This window comes from Octopus bimaculoides, chromosome 20 (genome assembly GCF_046866305.1).
Source record: "Octopus bimaculoides isolate indiv1 chromosome 20, ASM4686630v1, whole genome shotgun sequence".
Taxonomy (NCBI): domain Eukaryota; kingdom Metazoa; phylum Mollusca; class Cephalopoda; order Octopoda; family Octopodidae; genus Octopus; species Octopus bimaculoides.
In genome coordinates, this window is record NC_142947.1 from 40623692 (window position 1) to 40645799 (window position 22108).

The 22108-nt window shown below is 38.9% G+C and overlaps 1 protein-coding gene across 1 annotated transcript; it reads left to right on the plus strand.

Annotated features, from left to right (window-relative positions):
* Positions 1-5202: 5202 nt before the first annotated feature.
* Positions 5203-21650, plus strand: LOC106873880 (2,4-dienoyl-CoA reductase [(3E)-enoyl-CoA-producing], mitochondrial). The gene is made up of 8 exons (XM_014921405.3): positions 5203-6152; positions 9741-9952; positions 12255-12312; positions 12956-13190; positions 14097-14196; positions 17833-17905; positions 20261-20407; positions 21323-21650. The coding sequence occupies exons 1-8, from the start codon at positions 6066-6068 to the stop codon at positions 21443-21445; spliced, it is 1035 nt and encodes a 344-aa protein (XP_014776891.1). The 5' UTR covers positions 5203-6065; the 3' UTR covers positions 21446-21650.
* Positions 21651-22108: the final 458 nt, after the last annotated feature.

Here is a 22108-nt window from a genome sequence, read left to right on the forward strand (position 1 = left end):
CCCAACATCGCTTGACAACCGATGCTGGTGTGTTTACGTCCCCGTAACTTAGCGGTTCGGCAAAAGAGACCGAGAGAATAAGTACTAGGCTTCCAAAGAATAAGTCCTGGGGTCGATTTGCTCGACCAAAGGCGGTGCTCCAGCATGGCCACAGTCAAATGACTGAAACATGAAACAAGTAAAAGAGTAAAAGAGATTGTTGTTTGCATGTTCAGAAAAGTTATTGAAGAAAGTTATAAACTTTTTATATAGTCTCAGGAGTGGCTGTGTGGTAAGTAGCATGTTTCTCAGCTACATGCTTCCGGGTTCAGTCCCACTGCGTGGCACCTTGGGTAAGTGCCTTCTACTATAGCCTCGGGCCGACCAAAGCCTTGAGTGGATTTGGCGGATGGAAACTGAAAGTTTATATGTTATATGTATGTATTTGTGTGTCTGTATTCGTCTTCCCACCATCGCTTGACAACCGATGTTGGGGTGTTAACGTCTCAGTATCTTAGCGGTTCGGCAAAAGAGAGCTCGATAGAATAAATTACTAGGCTTACAAAGAATAAGTCCTAGGGTCGATTTGTTCGACTAAAGGCGGTGCTCCAGCATGGCCGCAGTCAAATGACTGAAACAAGTAAAAGAGTAAAAGAATTAAAAAAATGTCGTAAGCCTTGTGAGTGGATTTGGTAGGCGGAAACTGAAAGAAGCCCGTCGTATATATGTATATGTATATATATATATATATGTGTTATTTCTTTACTACCCACAAGGGGCTACACAGAGAGGGGACAAACAAGGACAGACAAACGGATTAAATCGATTATATCGACCCCAGTGCGTAACTGGTACTTATTTAATCGACCCCGAAAGGATGAAAGGCAAAGTCGACCTCGGCGGAATTTGAACTCAGAACGTAGCGGGCAGACGAAATACCGCTAAGCATTTCGCCCGGTGTGCTAACGGTTCTGCCAGCTCGCCGCCATATATATATGTGTGTGTCTGTGTTTGTCCCCCCCAGTATCACTTGACAACCGATGTTGGTGTGTTTACGTCTCCGTAACTTAGCGGCTCGGCAAAAGAGAGTTCGATAGAATAAGTACTAGGCTCACAAAGAATAAATCCTGGGGTCGATTTGCTCGACTAAAGGCGGTGCTCCAGCATGGCCGCAGTCAAATGACTGAAACAAGTAAAAAGAAAAAAACATGTCGATAATAATCTCTCGAAATAACGATTCAACATTATTATTGTTTACTGGTTATCGAAGGAATTATGTAACTAATAATACGTAGTAGATGTTAATACATAAGCATAATTTGTACAAATAGACTATAATCAAATAAGCCGATGACTGGTAATAAGCGAATAAACATTGTTGTTTGTATGATTATCAAAACGATTATAAAAATTTCAAAATGTCGATTATAATCCTCCAATAATTGTGTCGGTGGCGAGGCCCCAATGATAATCAATAATAGTATTAAAATCCTGGATGGAAAGTTAGGAGAAAACACTTATATCCAAAACCCTGGATGTTATTGTCATAAAAGTCTTGGGAAGGAGATTAAATTTGTTTTCTTTAATCAAATTTTATAATATAAGAAGTATTGGTTATAAAAGAAAATAAGATTGATCGGTGGAATGGATAGGAAAATAATTGTAATGCTTGTGTACAAGAATGAAATGATATAATAGTGATAATAGCTACAAAGTGGCTTATTTATTAGCGACAGTCATAAAGTATTAAATATAAAATATAGCTATGGAAATTACGTAATTGAAGGAAAAAATATATAATGATCGTACGAACATAAATCATTCAGTATTTATTATATCGCAGTGTAAATTCCGCCGAGGTCGACTTTGCCTTTCATCCATTCGGGATCAATAAATTAAGTACCAGCTATGCACTGGAATCGTTCTAATCGACTGGCCCCCACCCCAAAAAATTCGGGCCCTGTACCTAGAGTAGAAAAGAATATCTGTTTATTTAAGGCGGCGAGCTGGCAGAAACGTTAACACGCCGGGCGAAATGCTTTGCGGTATTTCGTCTGCCGCTACGTTTTGAGTTCAAATTCCGCCGAGGTCGACTTTGCCTTTCATCATTTTAGGGTCGATAAATTAAATACCAGTTGCGTACTGGAGTCGTTCTAATCGACTGGCCCCCTCCCGAAAAATTTCGGGCACTGGGGTCGATAAAATCGACTTAATCCGTTTGTCTATCCTTGTTTGTCCCCTCTATGTTTAGCCCCTTGTGGCCAGTAAAGAAATAAGAAAAGATAGCACGCCGGGCGAAATGTTTAGCGATATTTCGTCTGTCTTTACGTTCCGAGTTCCAATTCTTCCGAAGTCGACTTTGCCTTTCATCCTTTCGGGGTTGATAAATTAAGTACGCCTGTGCCTGCATATCTAATATTCTTATAAACTCATATAAGGTACAACACAGGTTCCGTCTATCCAATCCAATGAGAAAGCTTTGGTCGGCCCATGGTCACTGTAGAAGACACTTCGCCAAAGTGCAGAGCGTTGGAACTGAACCCGAAACCACGTGGTTGCAAAGCGAGCTTCTTGTCTTAACCACACAGCTATGCCTGCGCCTATGTGTATGTGTCTGCGCGCGTGCAACTGTATGTATGTATGTGTGTGTATGTATGTATGTATGTATGTATGCATGTATGTATCAGGTTTAATTATGCCCGGTTTGTAATATTAAATTAATGATTAATGGACAATTTAAAAGATTAGGAGATTAAAACAGAATAACAACTTATAACTCTGTGTGTGTGTGTGTGTGTGTGATTGTACACGCGCACGTTCTCAGAGGCAGGCATGCAAGTAGATAGATAGATAGATAGATAGATAGATAGATAGATAGGTAGGTAGGTACGTACGTAGATAGATAGATAGATAAACAGAGAGAGAGAGAGAGGTGGGAAAATGAACAGTTTTCCATTATTCAAAGAATGAGAAAATAAATGGTTTAATTAAATATGGTAATTATTTATAACACTAATAAATTCGATATAACAATACAGTTAGAAATATAAATCAATTCGAGTATAAAATGTCAGTTAACAAACTCAGCACTTGCGTTTACAGATTTAGTGTTTTATAAAGAAAAACAAATATTCTTATTATGGCGGTTATTATTTAACCGCCATAATTTAGCTTTATGCTCTGTCGTATGGTGTATGTGATGAAGGGAGGCTCAATGGTTAGGGCAGCGGACTCGCTGTCGTAGGATCGCGGTTTCGATTCCCAGACCGGGCGTTATGAGTGTTCATTGAGCGAAAACACCTAAAGCTCCACGAGGCTCTGGCAGGGGGTGGGTGGCGAACCTTGCTGTACTCTTTCATGACAACATTCTCTTCCTGTTTCTATGGTACCTGTATTCCAAAGGGACCAGCCTTGTTACACTCTGTGTCACGCTGAATCACCCCGAGAATAAATGAATGTATGTATGTATGTATGTATTAGGCAATAGGTCAGAACGACTAATATTGTTATGAAGCTTAGCAACAACTGCAATGACTAGCTTTCATTGGGAAATTGTGGTCGACTTTGCCTTTCATCCTTTCAGAGTCGATTAAATAAGTACCAGTTATGCACTGAGGTCGATGTAATCGATTTAATCCCTTTGTCTGTCCTTGTTTGTCCCCTCTATGTTTAGCCCCTTGTGGGCAATAAAGAAATAAAAATGTCGCTCAAGACAGCGTCTTTTGCATGCAGGAATTGAATTAGTGTTGATATGTCTAATGCGATGAGCATTGAAGGTGAAGGTGAAAAAAATACATGTTTACATGGGAGGCAACTGAGAATAGCTTAGCATTATTTTACTAATTGTAAGTTATGTCCCTTAATATCGAAATTTCCATTACGCTAGATAGATAGACGGACGGACAGACAGCTAGACAGACAGGCATACAGATAGATAGATAGATAGATAGATAGATAGATAGATAGATAGATAGATAGATAGATAGATAGATAGATAGATAGACAGACAGATAGACAGAGATAGATAGATAGACAGATAGACAGACAGACACACATACCTACATGAACAGGCAGACAGATAGATAGATAGATAGATAGATAGATAGATAGATAGATAGATAGATAGACAGATAGACAGACAGATAGACAGACAGACAGCTAGATAGACAGACAGACGGACGGACAGACAGACAAACAGCTAGATACATAGACAGCTAGACAGACAGATAGACAGTTAGGTAGACAGTATGCAACTGGTTCTTGATTTATCGACCCCGAAAGGATGAAAGGTAAAGTCTACCTCGGTGGAATTTGAACTCAGAACATAAAGACAGACGAAATGCCGCTAAGCATTTCGCCCGGCGTGCTAACGTTTCTTATTTCTTTATTGCCCACAAGGGGCTAAACATAGAGGGGACAAACAAGGACAGACAAGAGGATTAAGTCGATTACATCGACTCCAGTGCGTAACTGGTACTTAATTTATCGACCGCGAAAGGATGAAAGGCAAAATCGACCTCGGCGGAATTTGAACTACCGCTAAGCATTTCGCCCGATGTGCTAACGTTTCTACCAGCTCGCCGCCTTAAAATTTGAAACCATTATCAACATGCCGATAGGATCCTTAGCATATTGGGCAGTACTTAGCAGCATCTCTTCCAGCTCTCCGTCCTGTGTTCAAATGCTGCTGAGGTTGGTTCATGAAATAAGCACCAGTTGAGCACTGGAGTCGATGTAATCGACTTGCCCTGCCCCCGAAATTGCTGGCCTTGTGCCAAAATGTGAAACCAATATTAAAAGCTTTTTTTTTTTAATTCATTTTGCTAATATTTTGGTGTTACTTAAAGTGGGTGGAGGTGCAATGGCCCAGTGGTTAGGGCAGCGGACTCGCGGTTTCGATTCCCAGACTGGGCGTTGTGAGTGTTTATTGAGCGAAAACACGAGGCTCCGGCAAGGGATAGTGGTGAACCCTGCTGTACTCTTCACCACAACTTTCTCTCACTCTTACTTCCTGTTTCTGTTATGCCTGTATTTCTAAAGGCCAGCCTTATCACACTGTGTCACACTGAATATCCCCGAGAACTACGTTAAGGGTACACGTGTCTGTGGAGTGCTCAGCCACTTGCACGTTAATTTCACGAGCAGGCTGTTCCGTTGATCGGATCAACTGGAAACCTCGACGTCGTAAGCGACGGAGTGCCAACAACTTAAAGTGGAGATAACTCTCTTTTACAAATTAACATCGTTTCACGTAAGCGTCTCGTTCCTGAAAGTTAAGATGCAGCGATGTTGTAACAACCGGTCGATGTTGTTCTTTGGCCCCTACTTATATCATGTAGTTTGTTGATCCAACGTATAGATGCAAACCACAGATCTGGTGCTACAAAAATATCATAAAACTGTTGTCTTAAAAAGTAAAATTATTAATGAGCAGTTGTTGTTGATGTTTAGTAACATATCCAGTCAACAGAAATTGTATTTATTTAGCAATAATCATCAGAGTATTTGTGATATTTAATAATACTGTTAACATTTAGCTATATCTAGTCAAGAGTTCAAGATACAGTTTGAATATCATCGACTTTAAACAAAATTTTCACATAAATTTTAACGTAAAATTTTCGTGCCAAATTTGTCGAGTCTTCAAAAGAAATAAATATTGATAATTGATTGAGAAAAAGCAAAAATAATATTTCAAAAATATACATATATTAATTAATTACAGAATGTCTGTATGTACATGGATGTTAAAAACATAATCAACCTTAGTGACGGTGCAATACAAAGTTAGTTCCTAATAATTGAAATTCCGCTTAAATATCCGATAAGAAAGTCTGAAGTTCACTTGATGTTAAATCACTTATTCTTACTTGACAAATCAGAATAGATTATATACTCTAAAAAGAAAAGAAAAAAACAATATTCAAACAAAGACGTTTATTCGTTATCGCTGATTTTATTGTATACTCCCACACCGTACTAATCAGGAGTAATAACCACAAACATCAACAGTAATACGACTTTATAAAACGTCCTCTTCCAGGCAGCAGTGTTACATGTGAACCAAGAAATAGTAATCTACAACAATGTGTTCTCTTTTGCTACGTACGAGTCCGTCCCGTTGGTTGGCCATTACTCGGAACTGGAACTTTACAGAACTTCACAAACAACCAGTGAGTGTATTGCTTCGATGTTTATTTTCTGTGTATATAATTGTTTCTCGTGTATGTTGTCGTTTAGCCCTAGGTCAAACCTGGTCAAGGAGCCATATTATCAAAAGTATTCCAGCAAGGAATAAATAGCAGATTCCTTCTAATATCAACCATCGTACTTTTGTTATTTACCGGTCTTTATATATAGCACCACATGGTACTACTAAAGCAGCGCGGACTCGAACGCGCAGTCGCGCGTCCGCGCTAGCTAGTCGTGAGTGGTCGATCCTAACCCTAATCCTAAACACGTATTCATTTGCACACGCGGGTTAGGGATAGGGTTAGGGTTAGGATCGACCACTCAAGACTAGCTAGCGTGGACGCGCGACTGCGCGTTCGGGTCCGCGCTGCTTTAGTAGTACCGCACCACATAACCTGGTATCCCTTCTCCTTTTGTAAAACACTAAGCCATGGTTCGAAGACGGTTTAGTTATTATTTCTAGCAGTTCCAGAAACCGGGAACTATGGAAGCTCTTCCGAGGCGCTGTTGACAATGGTTATGGCAACATGCAGCAGAGATCCCTCACTGCACGCTTTTACTGTAACCAGACAGTTTGGTGCTTCATGGTTCTAGCGTCAAATCCTAGTAGAACTGCCTTTGCATTCTATCTTACCATTTCCCGATTCTTAATTCATTTGGCACGTCTTCCTTTTGTCTCTCCCATAATATTTACAAATTCTAAGGGCGCTTAGTAATGATAGAGTGATTCAGTGTCTTGTATTTCAGTTACGTCCCTTTATTTTCTGTTTGCAAATCGTCCTAGGGTTAAATTTACTTTGCATCTTTTAACATAAAACAATGTTTTATAGAGTGTCTATTTACTTCTGTCATGTGTGTATGCCCCTATATATATATATATATATATATATATATATATATTCTTTTATTCTTTTACTTGTTTCAGTCATTTGACTGAGGCCGTGCTGGAGCACCACCTTTAGTCGGGCAAATCGACCCCAGGTCTTATTTTTTGTTAAGCCTACTACTTATATCAGTTTCTTTTGCCAAACCACTAAGTTACGGGAATGTAAACACACCAGCATCAGATGTCAAGCAATGTTGGGGTGGGTGGGGGACAAACACACACACACACACACACATACATGTGTGTGTGTGTGTATATATATATATATATATATATATATATATATACACGTCGTATATATATATATATATATATATATATATATGACGAGCTTCTTTCAGTTTTCATCTACCGAATCCATTCATAAGGCTTTGGTCGGCCCGAGGCTATAGTAGAAGACACTTGCCCAAGGTGCCACGCAGTGGGACTGAACCCGGAACCATGCGGTTGGTTAGCAAGCTACTTACCACACAACCACTCCTGCACCTATATATATATATATATATATATATATATATATATATATATATATATGTGTGTGTGTGTACATGTGTACATATACACCACACAAGCAAACTGACAGATAGATAGGTTGACAGACAGAAAATATAATGTTGTGTATGATAAATAACTAGTGCGATTTAATCCTTTAAAATCTGCAATGTTACAGCTCTATCATTCACAACAGAGCTATTTCTAATTCATTGATAAGATTTTTGTAAACCAGTACAGCATACAATACCACCAGCAACTCTTCATCCCACATTTTAACCTGACACACTTTTTATTTACATTATTTACATTTGACAGATATTTATATATATATATAGATATAGAACTACACTTTTTTATTGTTTTCATTTGACAACTCTAAGTGGGTAATCTGGACGTGGCCCTTGATCCATAATCTAGCATCATCATCATCATCATTTAACGTCCGTTTTTTCATGCTGGCATAGGTTGGACAGTTTGACTGAAAACTAGTAAGCTTGGGAGCTTCACCATTTTCCAATCTGATGTTGCATGGTTTCTACAGCTGGATGCCATTCCTAATGCCAACCACTCCAAGAGTATAGCAGGTGCTTCTTATGTGCCACTGGCACAGGTGTTAGTTATGTGACACTGGCATCAGCCATGACTATGATCTCACTCGGTTTTACGGGTCTTCTCAAGCACAGCATATCTCCAAAGGTCTCGGTTAGGTTACTTGTCACAACCTCCGTGAGGCCCAACGTTCATGTGCCACTAGCATGAGTGCCAGTTCTGCAACACTGGCATCAACCACAACCGCGATCTTACTTGGCTTGATGGGTCGTCTCAAGAACGGCATATATTCAAGGGTGCTTTTTACATGCCAGTTAGGTGGCACAGGCATCAGCCATGACTACAATAACACTTGGCTTGATGGGTCTCCTTCTCAAGCTCAGCATATCACCCAACGTTCGTATTCGCCAGTTACACAACACTGGCATCAGCCATAGCTGCAGTTTCATCATTCGTTTAACGTCCGCTTTCCATGCTGGCATGGGTTGGACGGTTTGACTGAGGGCTGCCGAGCCAGAAGGCTGCACCAGGCTCTGGTCTGATCTGGCAAAGTTTCTACAGGTAGATGCCCTTCCTAATGCCAACCACTCCGAGAGTATAGTGGGTGCTTTTTACGTGCACCGGCATGAGGGCCAGTCAGGCAGTACCAGCATCGACTATGCTCAAATGATGCTTTTTATGTGCCACCAGCACAGGAGCTGGTCAGGCAGTACTGGCATCAACCACACTCGAAGGGTACTTTTTACGTGCCGGTCAGGCGGTACTGGCACCAACCATGCTCGAATGGTGCTTTTTACATGCCACTGGCACAGGAACCATAAAGGCAGCACTGGCAACGATCATGCTCAAATGATGTCAATTAAATCCTATCCCTTTTTTATACCCCTGCCCCTTTTTCAAGCTCTGGGAGCTTGAAAAACACAAACTAGAAAAGTAAACAATTTATATTGAATGTTTTCTGTCCCCTATATGATAAATGGAAAGTCCTCTTGTTGTTGTTGCTGCTGTCATTGTTATGTCTGCCCACCCCAATACTTGGGTTTTGGTATACCTTTGTCAGTTGATGACCTTTTGACCCTGTATAAATTTCTTTGCATAATATAATCTGTGGCCTAGTGGTTAGGCTGCCAAACTCACAATTTCTAGATTGGGGGTTCGATTCTCAGACCCGGCAGCATATTGTATTCTTGAGCAAAACACTTCATATCACTTTGTCCCAGTTCCCCTTTTGACCAGCAGGAATTTGGGCCTGCTCACCTTTCTAACCAGCAGGATGATGCTATTTGAAGGCTAAAACAATGCAAAATGCATTGTGGCCAGGGAATTGTAACCGTACCTGATAGTCTGATTGGTCATGTGATCATGTGAATATAGTCTTTCGATTTTCCTTTTTTTTTTTTTTTTAAACCTTACTATCTCTGTCAGGCTTGTTATTTTTACCAGACTTGCTCTCTCTCTCTCTCTCTCTCTCTCTCTCTTTCTCCCTCTCTCTGCCAAACATACTATTTCTCTCATTCTTGCTTTCTATGCCAGACTTACTATATCTACTAAACATCGCCAACTCTACTGAACAAGTTTCTTCAGATTATTTTTATTATTATTATTATTATTATCATTAATTTCTTTTTACTGTTTCCAGTTACTGTTATCCGGAGTATCCAATGTGGTTTCCAGAGCCCAATATGCTGACCAGCCTCATGCTAAGTTCTTCCCATCCAAAATCACACCAATGTTACCTAAAGATACTTTCCAAGGTAAAGTCGCTTTCATTACCGGCGGTGGCACTGGTTTGGGAAAAGCCATGGCAACAATGCTTTCAGAGCTTGGTGCCGCTGTGGTAATATGTAGCAGGTGAGTAATCTTCAACACCTTTTGTATTCTTTAATAAGCGCTCTTTTATCATTGTATTTGTATATCAGCTTGTACTACACACCAACTCTCAATCCATTCACCATTTTCTCAACGTATCAACAATTATATATATATATATATATATATATATATATATATATATACACCGTAAATCCTCGAGTATAATACGCAGGGGATTTTTAGGGGGCTGTACCTCTGAAAAACCTAAACCTTGTGTATAATACGCACCCCTTCTCTAACTTGAGTCAAGGAGGTCTATATAACATCCTTGGTTTGTAAACGTATATACGGTAACGTCCTTTATTATTATTGTATATACAACATAATGCAAATGTGTAGCTTTTTGTGCACTTTGTTTGCAGAAGATTTAAAAAATAACAGTAATAACGTCTGTGAAAAATAAATATTAAGTAAATTGCCTTTACATATTTATCACTATCAGTTACAAGCCCGGCGTCTGAATAAACATTGCCGGACAGCAAATAGAGACTCAGACATTGCTTAGAAAATATTTTTAATTTTTGACCTTTAGATTTTGGGGAAAAATGCGGATTACCCTCGAGGATTTACGGTATATATATATATATATCACTTTTGTTATTTACACCACCTGTCCTCGTCTGTTGTTATTTTTTGTATATTCTCCCATATATATATATATATATACATATATATACATACATACATACATACATACATACATACATACATATATATATATATATATATATAGTGAAGACGCATGGCTCAGTGGTTAGAGCGTCGAGCTTACAATCATGAGGTTGTGAGTTCGAATTCCGGAACGGGCTGCATGTTGTGTTCTTGAGCAAGACACTTTATTTCATGTCGTTCCATTTCACTCAGCTGTAGATATGAGTTGCAATGTCACAGGTGCCAAGCTATATCGGCCCCTTTGCCTTTCCCTTGGATAACACTGGTGGCGTGGAGAAAGGAGGCTGGTATGCATAGGTGATTGCTGGTCTTCCATAAACAACCTTGCCTGGACTTGTGCCTGGGAGGGTAACTTTCTAGGTGCAATCCCATGGTCAGTCATGACCGAAGGGGGTCTCAGCATACATATATATAATCATCATCATCGTTTAACGTCCACCTTCCATGCTGGCATAGGCTGGATAGTTTAACAAGCTCTTCTGTGTCTGTTCTGGCATGATTTTTACAGCTGAATACCCTTCCTAACACCAAGCACCCACCCAGCAGGGTGGACAGAATGATTTTTGCATGGCACCATATATATATATTTATTTATGTATATATATATATTTATTTATGTATATATATGTGCCTCTAACAGAGAAGATTTTTATTGTTTATATTATATTTATTATTATTTATTTATTTATGTCTTTTTTAAGGCTGTGAGCTGGTAGAACCATTGGCACGCTGAATGAAAAGCTTAGCAGTATTTCCTCTGTCTTCATGTTCTGAGTTCAAACTCCACCAGGGTCAACTTTGCCTGTCATCCTTTCGGGGTCAATAAATTAAGCACCAGTTACACACTGGGGTCAATGTAATCGACTTAATCCCTTCCGCCAAATTTGAAGCCTTGTGCCTATAGTAGAAAGGATTATTATTATTATTATTATTATTATTATTATTATTATTATTATTATTATTCAGTAGTTTTATTTTTATAACGTGCTTTCACTTCACTACCGAGCGCAGCTCTGTGTGCCTTAGGTATGTGCTGTGGTTTGCTGTGATGCTCTTATGGTTACTGTATTGAAAGTGTTTTGTGTAGGATGTGTGCAGTGCCCAGTAGTGCAATTTTCTGTATGTTATATATATTTGTAAGTCCTGGTGTTTTTGTTATGTATTTGTCTGAATATTTTTTGTTATACCTAAGGCACCTACTATGATAGGAATTGTTTCTGTTTTTAGATTCCACATTCGAATTACCACTATTTCTAGGTCTTTGTATTTTGATAGTTTCTCCATTTCTTTTAGAGAAACATTGTCATCTATTGGTATTGATACATCGATTAGAAAGCATTTTTATTATTATTATTATTATTATTATGTATTTTAAGGCGGTGAGCTGGAAGAATTGTTACCACACTGGAGAAAATGCTTAGCAGCGTTTCATCCGTCTTTAAAATTCTAGCAAGGTGGACTTTGCCTTTCATCCTTCCATGGTCAAAAACAAGTACCAGTTGTGTAAGGGGCTCAATGATGTCATCAACTTAACCTTTCCCTAAAAATGTCAGACCTTGTGCCTCTAATAAAAAAGATAATTGATTTTAGATTTTCATTTTATTTGCAGAAATCTAGAAGCTCTAAACAAGGCAGCTGATGAAATCTCTCAGAAAACTGGCAACACCGTAATATGATTTCTCTTTTGATATTCTATGTCTTCATCTGACGTTCTCATGTTGCAGTATTTGGTAGATTTAGGGGTCATTGTATCTGCCATAAGTTAATCCTTTACCATTCATCATTTAACATCTAGTTTTTCCCTGCTGGACATAGTTTCTATAGCTGAATCCCTTTCCTAATGCCATACATTTGTATCCATGTGGAGGCGCAATGGCCCAGTGGTTAGGGCAGAGGACTCGCGGTCATAGGATCGCGCTTTTGATTCCCAGACCGGGCGTTGTGAGTGTTTATTGAGTGAAAACACCAAAAGCATCACGAGGCTCCAGCAGGGGACGGTGACGAACCCTGCTGTACTCCTTCACCACAACTTTCTCTCACTCTTACTTCTTGTTTCTGTTGTGCCTGTAATTCAAAGGGTCAGCCTTGTCACACTGTGTCACGCTGAATATCCCCGAGAACTATGTTAAGGGTACACGTGTCTGTGGAGTGCTCAGCCACTTGCACGTTAATTTCACGAGCAGGCTGTTCCGTTGATCGGATCAACTGGAAACCTCGACATCGTAAGCAACGGAGTGCCAACAACAAACATTTGTATCCCGAAATATCTCAGTATTTGCTGAAAAGTTGCATTTTGATGTATTTCTACAGGTCGTTCCCGTCGCTGCAGATGTCCGGGATGTAGAAGCCATCGAAGCTGCTGTCAACAAATGCGAATATTCATTTGGTCTCCCCAACATTATTATCAATAATGCTGCTGGCAACTTTATATCACCAACAGAACGACTTTCTGCTAATGCTTGGAAGACCGTCACAGACATTGTATTAAACGGCACTGCCAATGTGACTCTTGAAATTGGTAAACGACTCATTGAAGCCAAACAAGGTAAATTAATGACAATATGTCTTTGGAATTTCCTGAATGTTTTGTCTGTATTTTTGATGGATTTTATCAACATGTCTGGAGAAAATAGTATCTATTGGGTTATCAAATGAATTTGTTCATTTTTTTTTTTTACCATTTATTTTAATCCTTATTTTTCATCAGAAATTCTAACAAATCAGTCAATGATATATTCTTCTTCTTTGTTCACAAATTCTTGCCAACATTCCACTGACTGAACCCTTTCATTACCATATTTCTTTTGGGATGCTCTGTGTTTCTTTCAATTAATTTTAAATATAACAAAGAATTTAGTAAAATAACTTAGTTATCATTAAGCTAGTGTTAGGAACATAAATTGTGACTAAGGTTTGGTGGAAGATTTTAATTCAGAACTTTTGAAAACAAGACATTTGTACTACAGAGCCAGAGGTAGTTTCAGCCAGGTTGGTAACAAAAGGGTTAAAGACAGTGAGCTGGCAGAATCGCTTCCATACTGGTAAAAAATTTTAGCAACATTTCTTCCAACCTTACATTCTGAGTTCAAATATTGCCAGAGTCAACTTTGGTTTTCGTCTTTTCAGGGTCAATAAACAAGTACCAGTTATGCACTGGGGTCAATGTAATCAACTTACCCCCCTCCACTCTAAATTGCTGGCTTTGTGCCAAAATTTAAAGCCAATATTCTACTAGTTTGTCAATGCCTCAATGGTAGAAACCACCTGGTCTTTACTCAAAGAATTCATCAAGTCGCATTTTGAGCTTCATGTCTTTGTTGAAGAAAATGCCTTTCCAACTGTGTCACAACAGACACCGAAGCCTGGTGCAGGCTCCCGCCTGGCCAGATCCTGTCAAACCATCCATGATGAATTCTTAAGGGTTTTTTCTTTGTTTTATTTTTCATGTTAGCTGCTGCTTTCCTGTCCATCACAACTGTTTATACCATGAGCGGTTCAGGATTTGTAGTACCAAGTGCTTCTGCCAAGTCTGGAGTTGAAACTCTTAGCATGTAAGACATTTTTATTCGTTTCTTTTAAATATGTGTGTGTGTGTGTTTGTGTATGTATGTTCATGTCTGTGTGCACACACGTGCATGCATGTGTGTGCATGCATTGTTTTTCTCTTATATCCATTTCTTATTTCTTATATCCACAGTCATTGAACTGTGGCCATGCTAGTGCATGTTTAGTCAAATGGATCAGTCCTTAAACAGTTTAGTCAAATGGATTGGTCCCAGTACTTACTTTTTTTTTAGTCTGATCTTTATTCTATGGATTCCTTTTGCTGAACTGCTAAGTCACAAGAACATAAGCAAAGCAAAACTGGTTGTCAAGAGGTAGTCAAGAACCAGCACAATCGTAAGGATACGGACACACATGTATGTGTCTCACATCAAAGCACCCACTACCCACTACACTCTCGGAGTGGTTGGCGTTAGGAAGGGCATCCAGCTGTAGAAACTTTGCCAAATCAGATTGGAGCCTGGTGCAGCCACTGGCCCCCTAAACCTCGATCAAACTGCCCAACCCATGCCAGCATGGAAAACGGACGTTAAACTATAATGATGATGAAGGGGTGCTGCAAAATTCCTGGTTTTAGGGGTATCATGAAAGAAAGGCCTGCTTGGAAGCACAACCTTCAAAGTTCTTTTACAAGGCTTAGAATATCTGAAGGGCCATTACAGTCATTGTGTGAATCTGAGAGGGGGAATATGGTGAATAAAATCATAATTAACTGATCCTCCTGTATTTTCTTTTACCCAAGCCATGAACCTTTCAGCCCACCCAACCACCCTCGTATTCTCATGCAACAGGACTCCACACAGTTTTTGTCTACCAAATTCACTCGACCCAGGGCCATAGTAGAAGACCTTGCCAAAGGGGCTCTGCATCAGGATTGAACCCGATACCACATGGTAGCAAAGTGAGATTCTTGAACCACACAGCCATGTCTGAATAGTTTATTTTGATAGTGTGAGACCCCACTGAGAGATCTCATTCATTTCATGTATCCAGATGATACATCAATGTTTTACCTGGTCTGTGTTTCATCTCTGTACTTCAAGTGGACAAGCTCCCCATCGGGTCTGTCACTATCAAAATGAACTATACACTATGGATAACTGTATATTGGTTTCTCATTTGAATTTTGGTCTTCCCAAATCCAAACTGGGCATATTTATATATATATATATATATATATATATATATATATATATATATATATATATATATATATATATAATTATATATAGGAGTGGCTGTGTGGTAAGTAGCTTGTTTACCAAACACATGGTTCCGGGTTCAGTCCCACTACGTGGCACCTTGGCCAAGTGTCTTCTACTATAGCCTCGGGCCAACCAAAGCCTTGTGAGTGGATTTGGTAGACGGAAACTGAAGGAAGCCCGTCGTATATATATATATATATAAATGTATGTGTGTGTATATGTTTGTGTGTGTGTTTGACCCCCCACCACCACCACCAACATCGCTTGACAACCGATGCTGGTGTGTTTACGTCCCCGTAACTTAGCGGTTCGGCAATAGAGACCGATAGAACAAGTACTAGGCTTCTAAAGAATAAGTCCTGGGGTCGTTTTGATTCGACTAAAGGCGGTGCTCCAGCATGGCCGCAGTCAAATGACTGAAACAAGTAAAAGAGTAAAATAGAGAGAGAGTATATAGGTTCAGTTCCACTGTGCAAGTGTTTTCTATTATAGCCTTAGACGAATTTGGTGTTATTTCTAGCGTTCAGCGGCTCACTTCATTAGATTGACTATGAAAGCATGACGAAATGTCGGATGCTCTACCTCCAAATTGTGTTATTTATCGTTATATAAAAAAGTTAGTAAAATCAAGGGAAGTAATTCATAACAAACTAAAGGGACGTAACTTTTTACTTCCTAATGTTTTGTTAATAATTATCTCCCTTACATGTTTATGAATATTTTTCGTTTTTTTTTTTTTTAACCTTGATTCAGTCGTTTGACTTCGTCCGAAGAATTTTGGTCGAACAAATCGACCCAATGATTATTTTCTTAAAACTGGTGCTCAGTTTCTGTTGCCGAACCGTAATTCAACGTGGTTGTCAAATGATTGTGTTGGCCAAACACTAACGCACACAAGATACACACACTCACATGTGTGTATACGTGTGTGTGTGTGTATCCATAAATTTGTTTAAAGGAAATGTTTTGAATATGCAAATAAATCTTCTATTCCATTATGACGGCTACAGTCTAATGAAGCTGACTGGTGAACCAGTTTTTTGATGTTGCATCGAGCTGTACCGATATAATGTAGGATAAATATAAGAATAATAACAATAATCCTTCGATGTAATTTATGAACATTTTATGTATCGCTATGCGTGTTTCCACAAATTACGTCTGTTAGGATCACAGTCCGTATTCTTTAGATGGTTACAGTGTAGCCCGTAGCATCCGTGGGTATCGGGTAGATTATCTTTACGGATACATTTCTTTAGGTGATATAACATTAATGGATGTTTAACAGAGGGTTGTTTGGCAAGACTTCCCCCCCCCCCTCCAAAAAAAAACACCCTTAAAATTTTTTTTTTTTTCTACACAAGCCCTCTTTTCGGCTGCGGAGAGAATACGAATCTGCAAAAAATTGACAAAAAGTCGACATTTTTAAATTACCACCCCCACTCCCACCTCGCCCCCATTTCCTTCATTTTTTTTTACTTTTTTCAGAATTTTGTTTTCAAAATATTCGGGAAAATACGGAGATTATGATTCTGAAAAAAATTTCCAAAACATTTTGTAAAATTTTTTTTTAAGGATTTTTTTTTTTTTTTCTAAATATGCGGAAAAACACGGACATTATGATTCGGACAAAAATTTGAAAACATTTCTGTAGTTACGGTTAGGGTTAGTGTTGGGGAAAAAAGTCAAAATTGAAGAATTTGGGGAGTGGGAAAGGAGGGGGGAATTTTACAATGCCGGATTTTGGCAATTTTCCGGAACCTCCGTATCCGAAAACGGGGTTTTTTGGCAAAAAAATTTTTTTTAATAAACAAACTTGAGAGAAAATGGAGGGGGACATGGGCAGAAGTCTTTCCTGTTGTTTATACTGTTTGACCGGTGCGAACGTTAGTTCAGTTATGTGGTTATTTCTGTGTGTATTTTGTGGGGAGAAGGGGAAAGTGATGGAAAGAGAAGAATGAATGGTGGTTATATAGGGATAGGGGTGCGCGTGCGTGTGCAGTTGTTGGACTTATTTTGCTGTTCAGTCTGCAGATGTCAAGGATGGGTCGTACATGCGTGTCTGTCTGTCTCTCTGCCCACCATCAAGGCTTGACAACCGGTGTTGGTTTGTTTACATCCCCATAACTTAGCAGTTTGGTAAAAGAGACTGGTAGAATAAGTACCAGGCTTTAAAAAAAATAATAAAGTCCCAGGGTCGATTTATTTGACTAAACCCTTCAAGGCAGTGCCCCAGCATGGCCACCGTCCAATAACTGAAACAAGTAAAACAAAAATAGAGAATTATGTCAATATACGATGCCATTATACAATAAACCACAAAACCTTTTGGTTAAACATCATGTTTTAATCATGTTCACTTTGTTGGTTCGAAATTGATATCCCAAATTCTTGCATTCCTTTCAATTTTGTATTTAGGTCTCTAGCATCTGAATGGGGTCGCTATGGATTAAGGTTTAATTGTATTGCACCAGGGCCTATTGAGACTAAGGTAAGTAATTCTTTTTGATTATCATGTTTTCTAGATCAGCAGTTCTCAACCATTTTCAATCTACAGACCCCTTTGGCTACTATTTTATTCTGGTGGACCCCACCATAGCCATTCGATGTTTAAAAACTAGTTTTGTAGAAACTTCTTTCAAAATCTTATTTTGTTTTTCACCCATTAACTTGTGTAGGTTGAACTACATAAAATGTTATAGAAAGAAACCCAGCTGTTTCTTGCAATAAATACCAATACATACATCTAAAAGCAGGGATCCTCAACCATATTTTATCTATGGACCCCTTTGATTACTATTTTCTCTGGTGGACCCCTGTAGCCATTTGATGTTTAAAAACTGGTTTTATAGAAACTTCTTTCAAAATTCCTATTTTGTTTTTCACCCATTAACTCGTATAGGTTGAACAATGTAAAATGTTAAAGAAGGAAACCCAGCTGTTTCTTGCAATACATATATCATCATCATCATTGTTTAATGTCCGCTTTCCATGCTGGCATTGGTTGGACGGTTTGACTGAGGACTGGTGAACCAGAGACTGCACCAGGCTCAGTCTGATCTAGCAAAATTTCTACAGCTGGATACCCTTCCTAATACCAACCACTCTAAGAGTGTAGTGGGTGCTTTTTACGTGCCACCGACACGAGGGCCAGTTAGGTGGTTCTGGCAACAACCACACTCAAAAAGTGTTTTTTACATGCCACCTGCACAGGAGCCAGTCCGGTGGCACTGGTAACGACCACGCTCACATGTTGTTTTCCACGTGCCACTGGTACATGTACTAAATCAAAACTTCACTTGCCTTAAACTGTTACTATTGATCTCCACTTTACCATTTTGCTTGCATGTGGAAGCATGTGGCTAAGTGGTTAGGGTATTGGACTCATAATCGTAAGATTGTGATTTCGATTCCTGGACCAGGTGACACATTGTGTTCTTGAGCAAAACACTTCATTTCACATTGCTCCAGTCCACTCCACTGGCAAAAATAAGTAATCCTACGATGGACCACCGTCCCGTCCAGGTGGGGAATATATATACCATGAGAAACTGTGGCACCAAAATGGTTAAGTCTACCATCTTTTTCATTTTCCATATTAGCAGTGTTTGTGTCTTAAATATTATCCAATATTATATCAACTCTGAGGTTCAACAGCCTGAGATCGAATTCCACCACTCTTTCTCTTGTCTCTTTACACTTCCTTTGTCATGAACCTCACTCCTTCTGTCGTGGGTCCCTCCAATCTTGACATTTCTCTCTCCAAAACCGTGAAAGTTATCTCCCTTACACATATCGAACAATTCTATTAATGGTCAACTGTTATTTCATGTTTTTCATATAAAGCAGTGGTTCCCAAAGTGGGGCGATAATGGGGTTGGGATTCTTGTAAAAAGTGGGGCGATAATGGGGTAGGGATTCATGTACAAACAACAAAATAATGGGTTCAATACGTTAGGTTTTATTTGTGAAATACAATTGCTTTGAATTTGTTTCAGAAAGAGGTCTATGTTTGTGATGGTTAGTTGGGAGTGGGAGCCCTAGGAATGTGGCCTGGGTGTCAAGGGGGCAGCACCCCAAAAGTTTGGGAACAACCTGGGGTCCACAGATCCTTGTTGGTCCACAAAGGTAGTACCGGGGGTCTATGAACTAAATTCAAAATTTCTTATACACACACACACATACATATATATATATATATATATATAATGTATATATCATCATATATATATATTTATATATATATATATATATATATATATATATATATATATATATATATATAATGTATATCATCATTGCCATCATCGATGTTTAATGTCTGCTTTCCATGCTGGCATGGGTTGGACAGTTTGACTGAGGACTGGTAAACGGGAGGCTGCACCAGGTCCAATCTGATTTGGCAAGGTTTCTACAGCATGATGCCCTTCCTAATGCCAACCACTCTGAGAGTCTAGTGGGTGCTTTTTACGAGCCACTGGCACAGGTGCCAGTTAGGCAGCCCTGGCAAAGACCATATTTGAATGGTGCTTTTTATATGTCACCATCATGGGTGCCAGTGAGGTGACACAGACATCAGTCATGTATATATATATTCTTTTATTCTTTTATTTGTTTCAGTCATTTAACTGTGGCCATGCTGGAGCACCACCTTTAGTCGAACAAATCGACCCCAGACCATGGAAAACGAACTTTATTGAAACAACGAAAGAAACAAATAGAGAAACGAGACAGGCCACATAAAAAAACAACCCCTTCATCAGTTGTCCCCTGTTTTATCTACGCCACATTTTAAACGTTAGGACATGTATACACCTGTGTATAATCTTTTGTGTTTCTCATTCAGGGAGCCTTCAGCCGCCTTGACCCTACCGGTTCTTTCAAAAAGGCTGTCAAGAAACGGATTCCTGTTGGACGCTTGGGTGAACCAGAAGAATTAGCCAATTTGGCACTTTACCTAGTCAGTGATTATTCCAACTGGGTCACTGGTGCTGTAAGTTTCTCTTTGAAATTCTTCATTTTTTTCCATATTTGCATATTTTATGTTGTTCTCTTTCTGTTGTTGTTTTCTTCTTTTTTTCTTCTCAGACTCTAGTCTGATTTGGCATGGTTTCTACGGCTGGATGCCTTTCCTAAGAACATATATATATATATATATATATATATATATATATATATATATAGGCGTAGGAGTGGCTGTGTAGTAACTAGCTTGCTTACCAACCACATGGTTCCAGGTTCAGTCCCACTCCGTGGCACCTTGGGCAAGTGTCTTCTACTATAGCCTCGGGCCGAATAAAGCCTTGTGAGTGGATTTGGTAGATAGAAACTGAAAGAAGCCCGTCGTATATATATATATATATATATATCATCATCATCTGTGTATATATATATACATATATGTATGTATATATATATATGTGTGTGTGTGTGTGTGTATATATACATACATATATGCATGTATATATGTGTGTGTGTATACATATGGATGATGTTGATATATATGTATGTGTGTGTGTGTGTGAATTTATATATATATATATATATATGTACACACACACACATGCACATATATGGTTATTGCTCTATCTTCACTGACGGTTGCTGTCTCTTGGTGCTTTGCCATTGTCATTGTTACAGATCTGCATGGTTTGGAACATAAATAACAGACAAAACTTGCAACTTATGGTGCTCTTCCAACTGCTTAGGTCTGCACACATCGCCACTCTGCCATAGGACGTTCAGTAGACAGAATGACAACTGAGGTCACCATAAAGAAACGTCTGTATGCCATTGGATTACAGTGATAAAAGCTTGTACATGACATGTTTCTTTCTCTACTATTATCTCTCTCTCTCTCTCTCTCTCATTTGTTCTCCAACTACTCCTTCTCTCTTTCTTTCTTCAGGTTTTCCGTTTTGATGGAGGCGAGTATCCAAGTATGGCCGGGGAGTTCAACAGCCTCATCGACATTACTCCAGAACAGTGGGACATGATGGAGAAAATGATCCGTAAAGTGAAGGGCTCCTAAACAGAAGATAACTCCTCTTGTGTCCTTGCTGAAAACATACTTCCATTGCCAATTCCACACATAAACTCTAAGACATACCATCATGTCAGTTTCCCAGAAGAGCAGATTATATTTTAGTTTATTTTTATTTGTATTAAAAAAAAATTGATGTGATTTCTGACTTTGACTACAAAATGGCAAATATATACTACTACTACTACTACTACTTCTTCTTCCTTTTCCGCTTCTTCTTCCTCCTTTTCTTCTTCTTCTTCTTCTTATTATTATTATTATTATTGTTATTATTATTATTATTATTATTATAGGTGAGCTGGCAGTATCATTAGCATACCAGACGAAATGCTTAGCAGTATTTCACTCATCACTACGTTCTGAGTTCAAATTCCACTGAGGTTGACTTTGCCTTTCATCTTTTTGGGGTTGCTGAAATAAGTACCAGTTACACACTGGGGTTGATGTAATCGACTAGCACCCCACCCCCAAATTTCAGGCCTTGTGCCTATAGTAGAAAGGATCATCCTTATTATTATTATTATTATTATTATTATTATTAAGGCAGTGAGCTGGCAGAATTATTAGCATACTGGACGAAATGCTTAGCAGTATTTTGCCCATCGCTGCATACTGAGTTCAAATTCCACAGAGGTCAACTTTGCTTTCCAT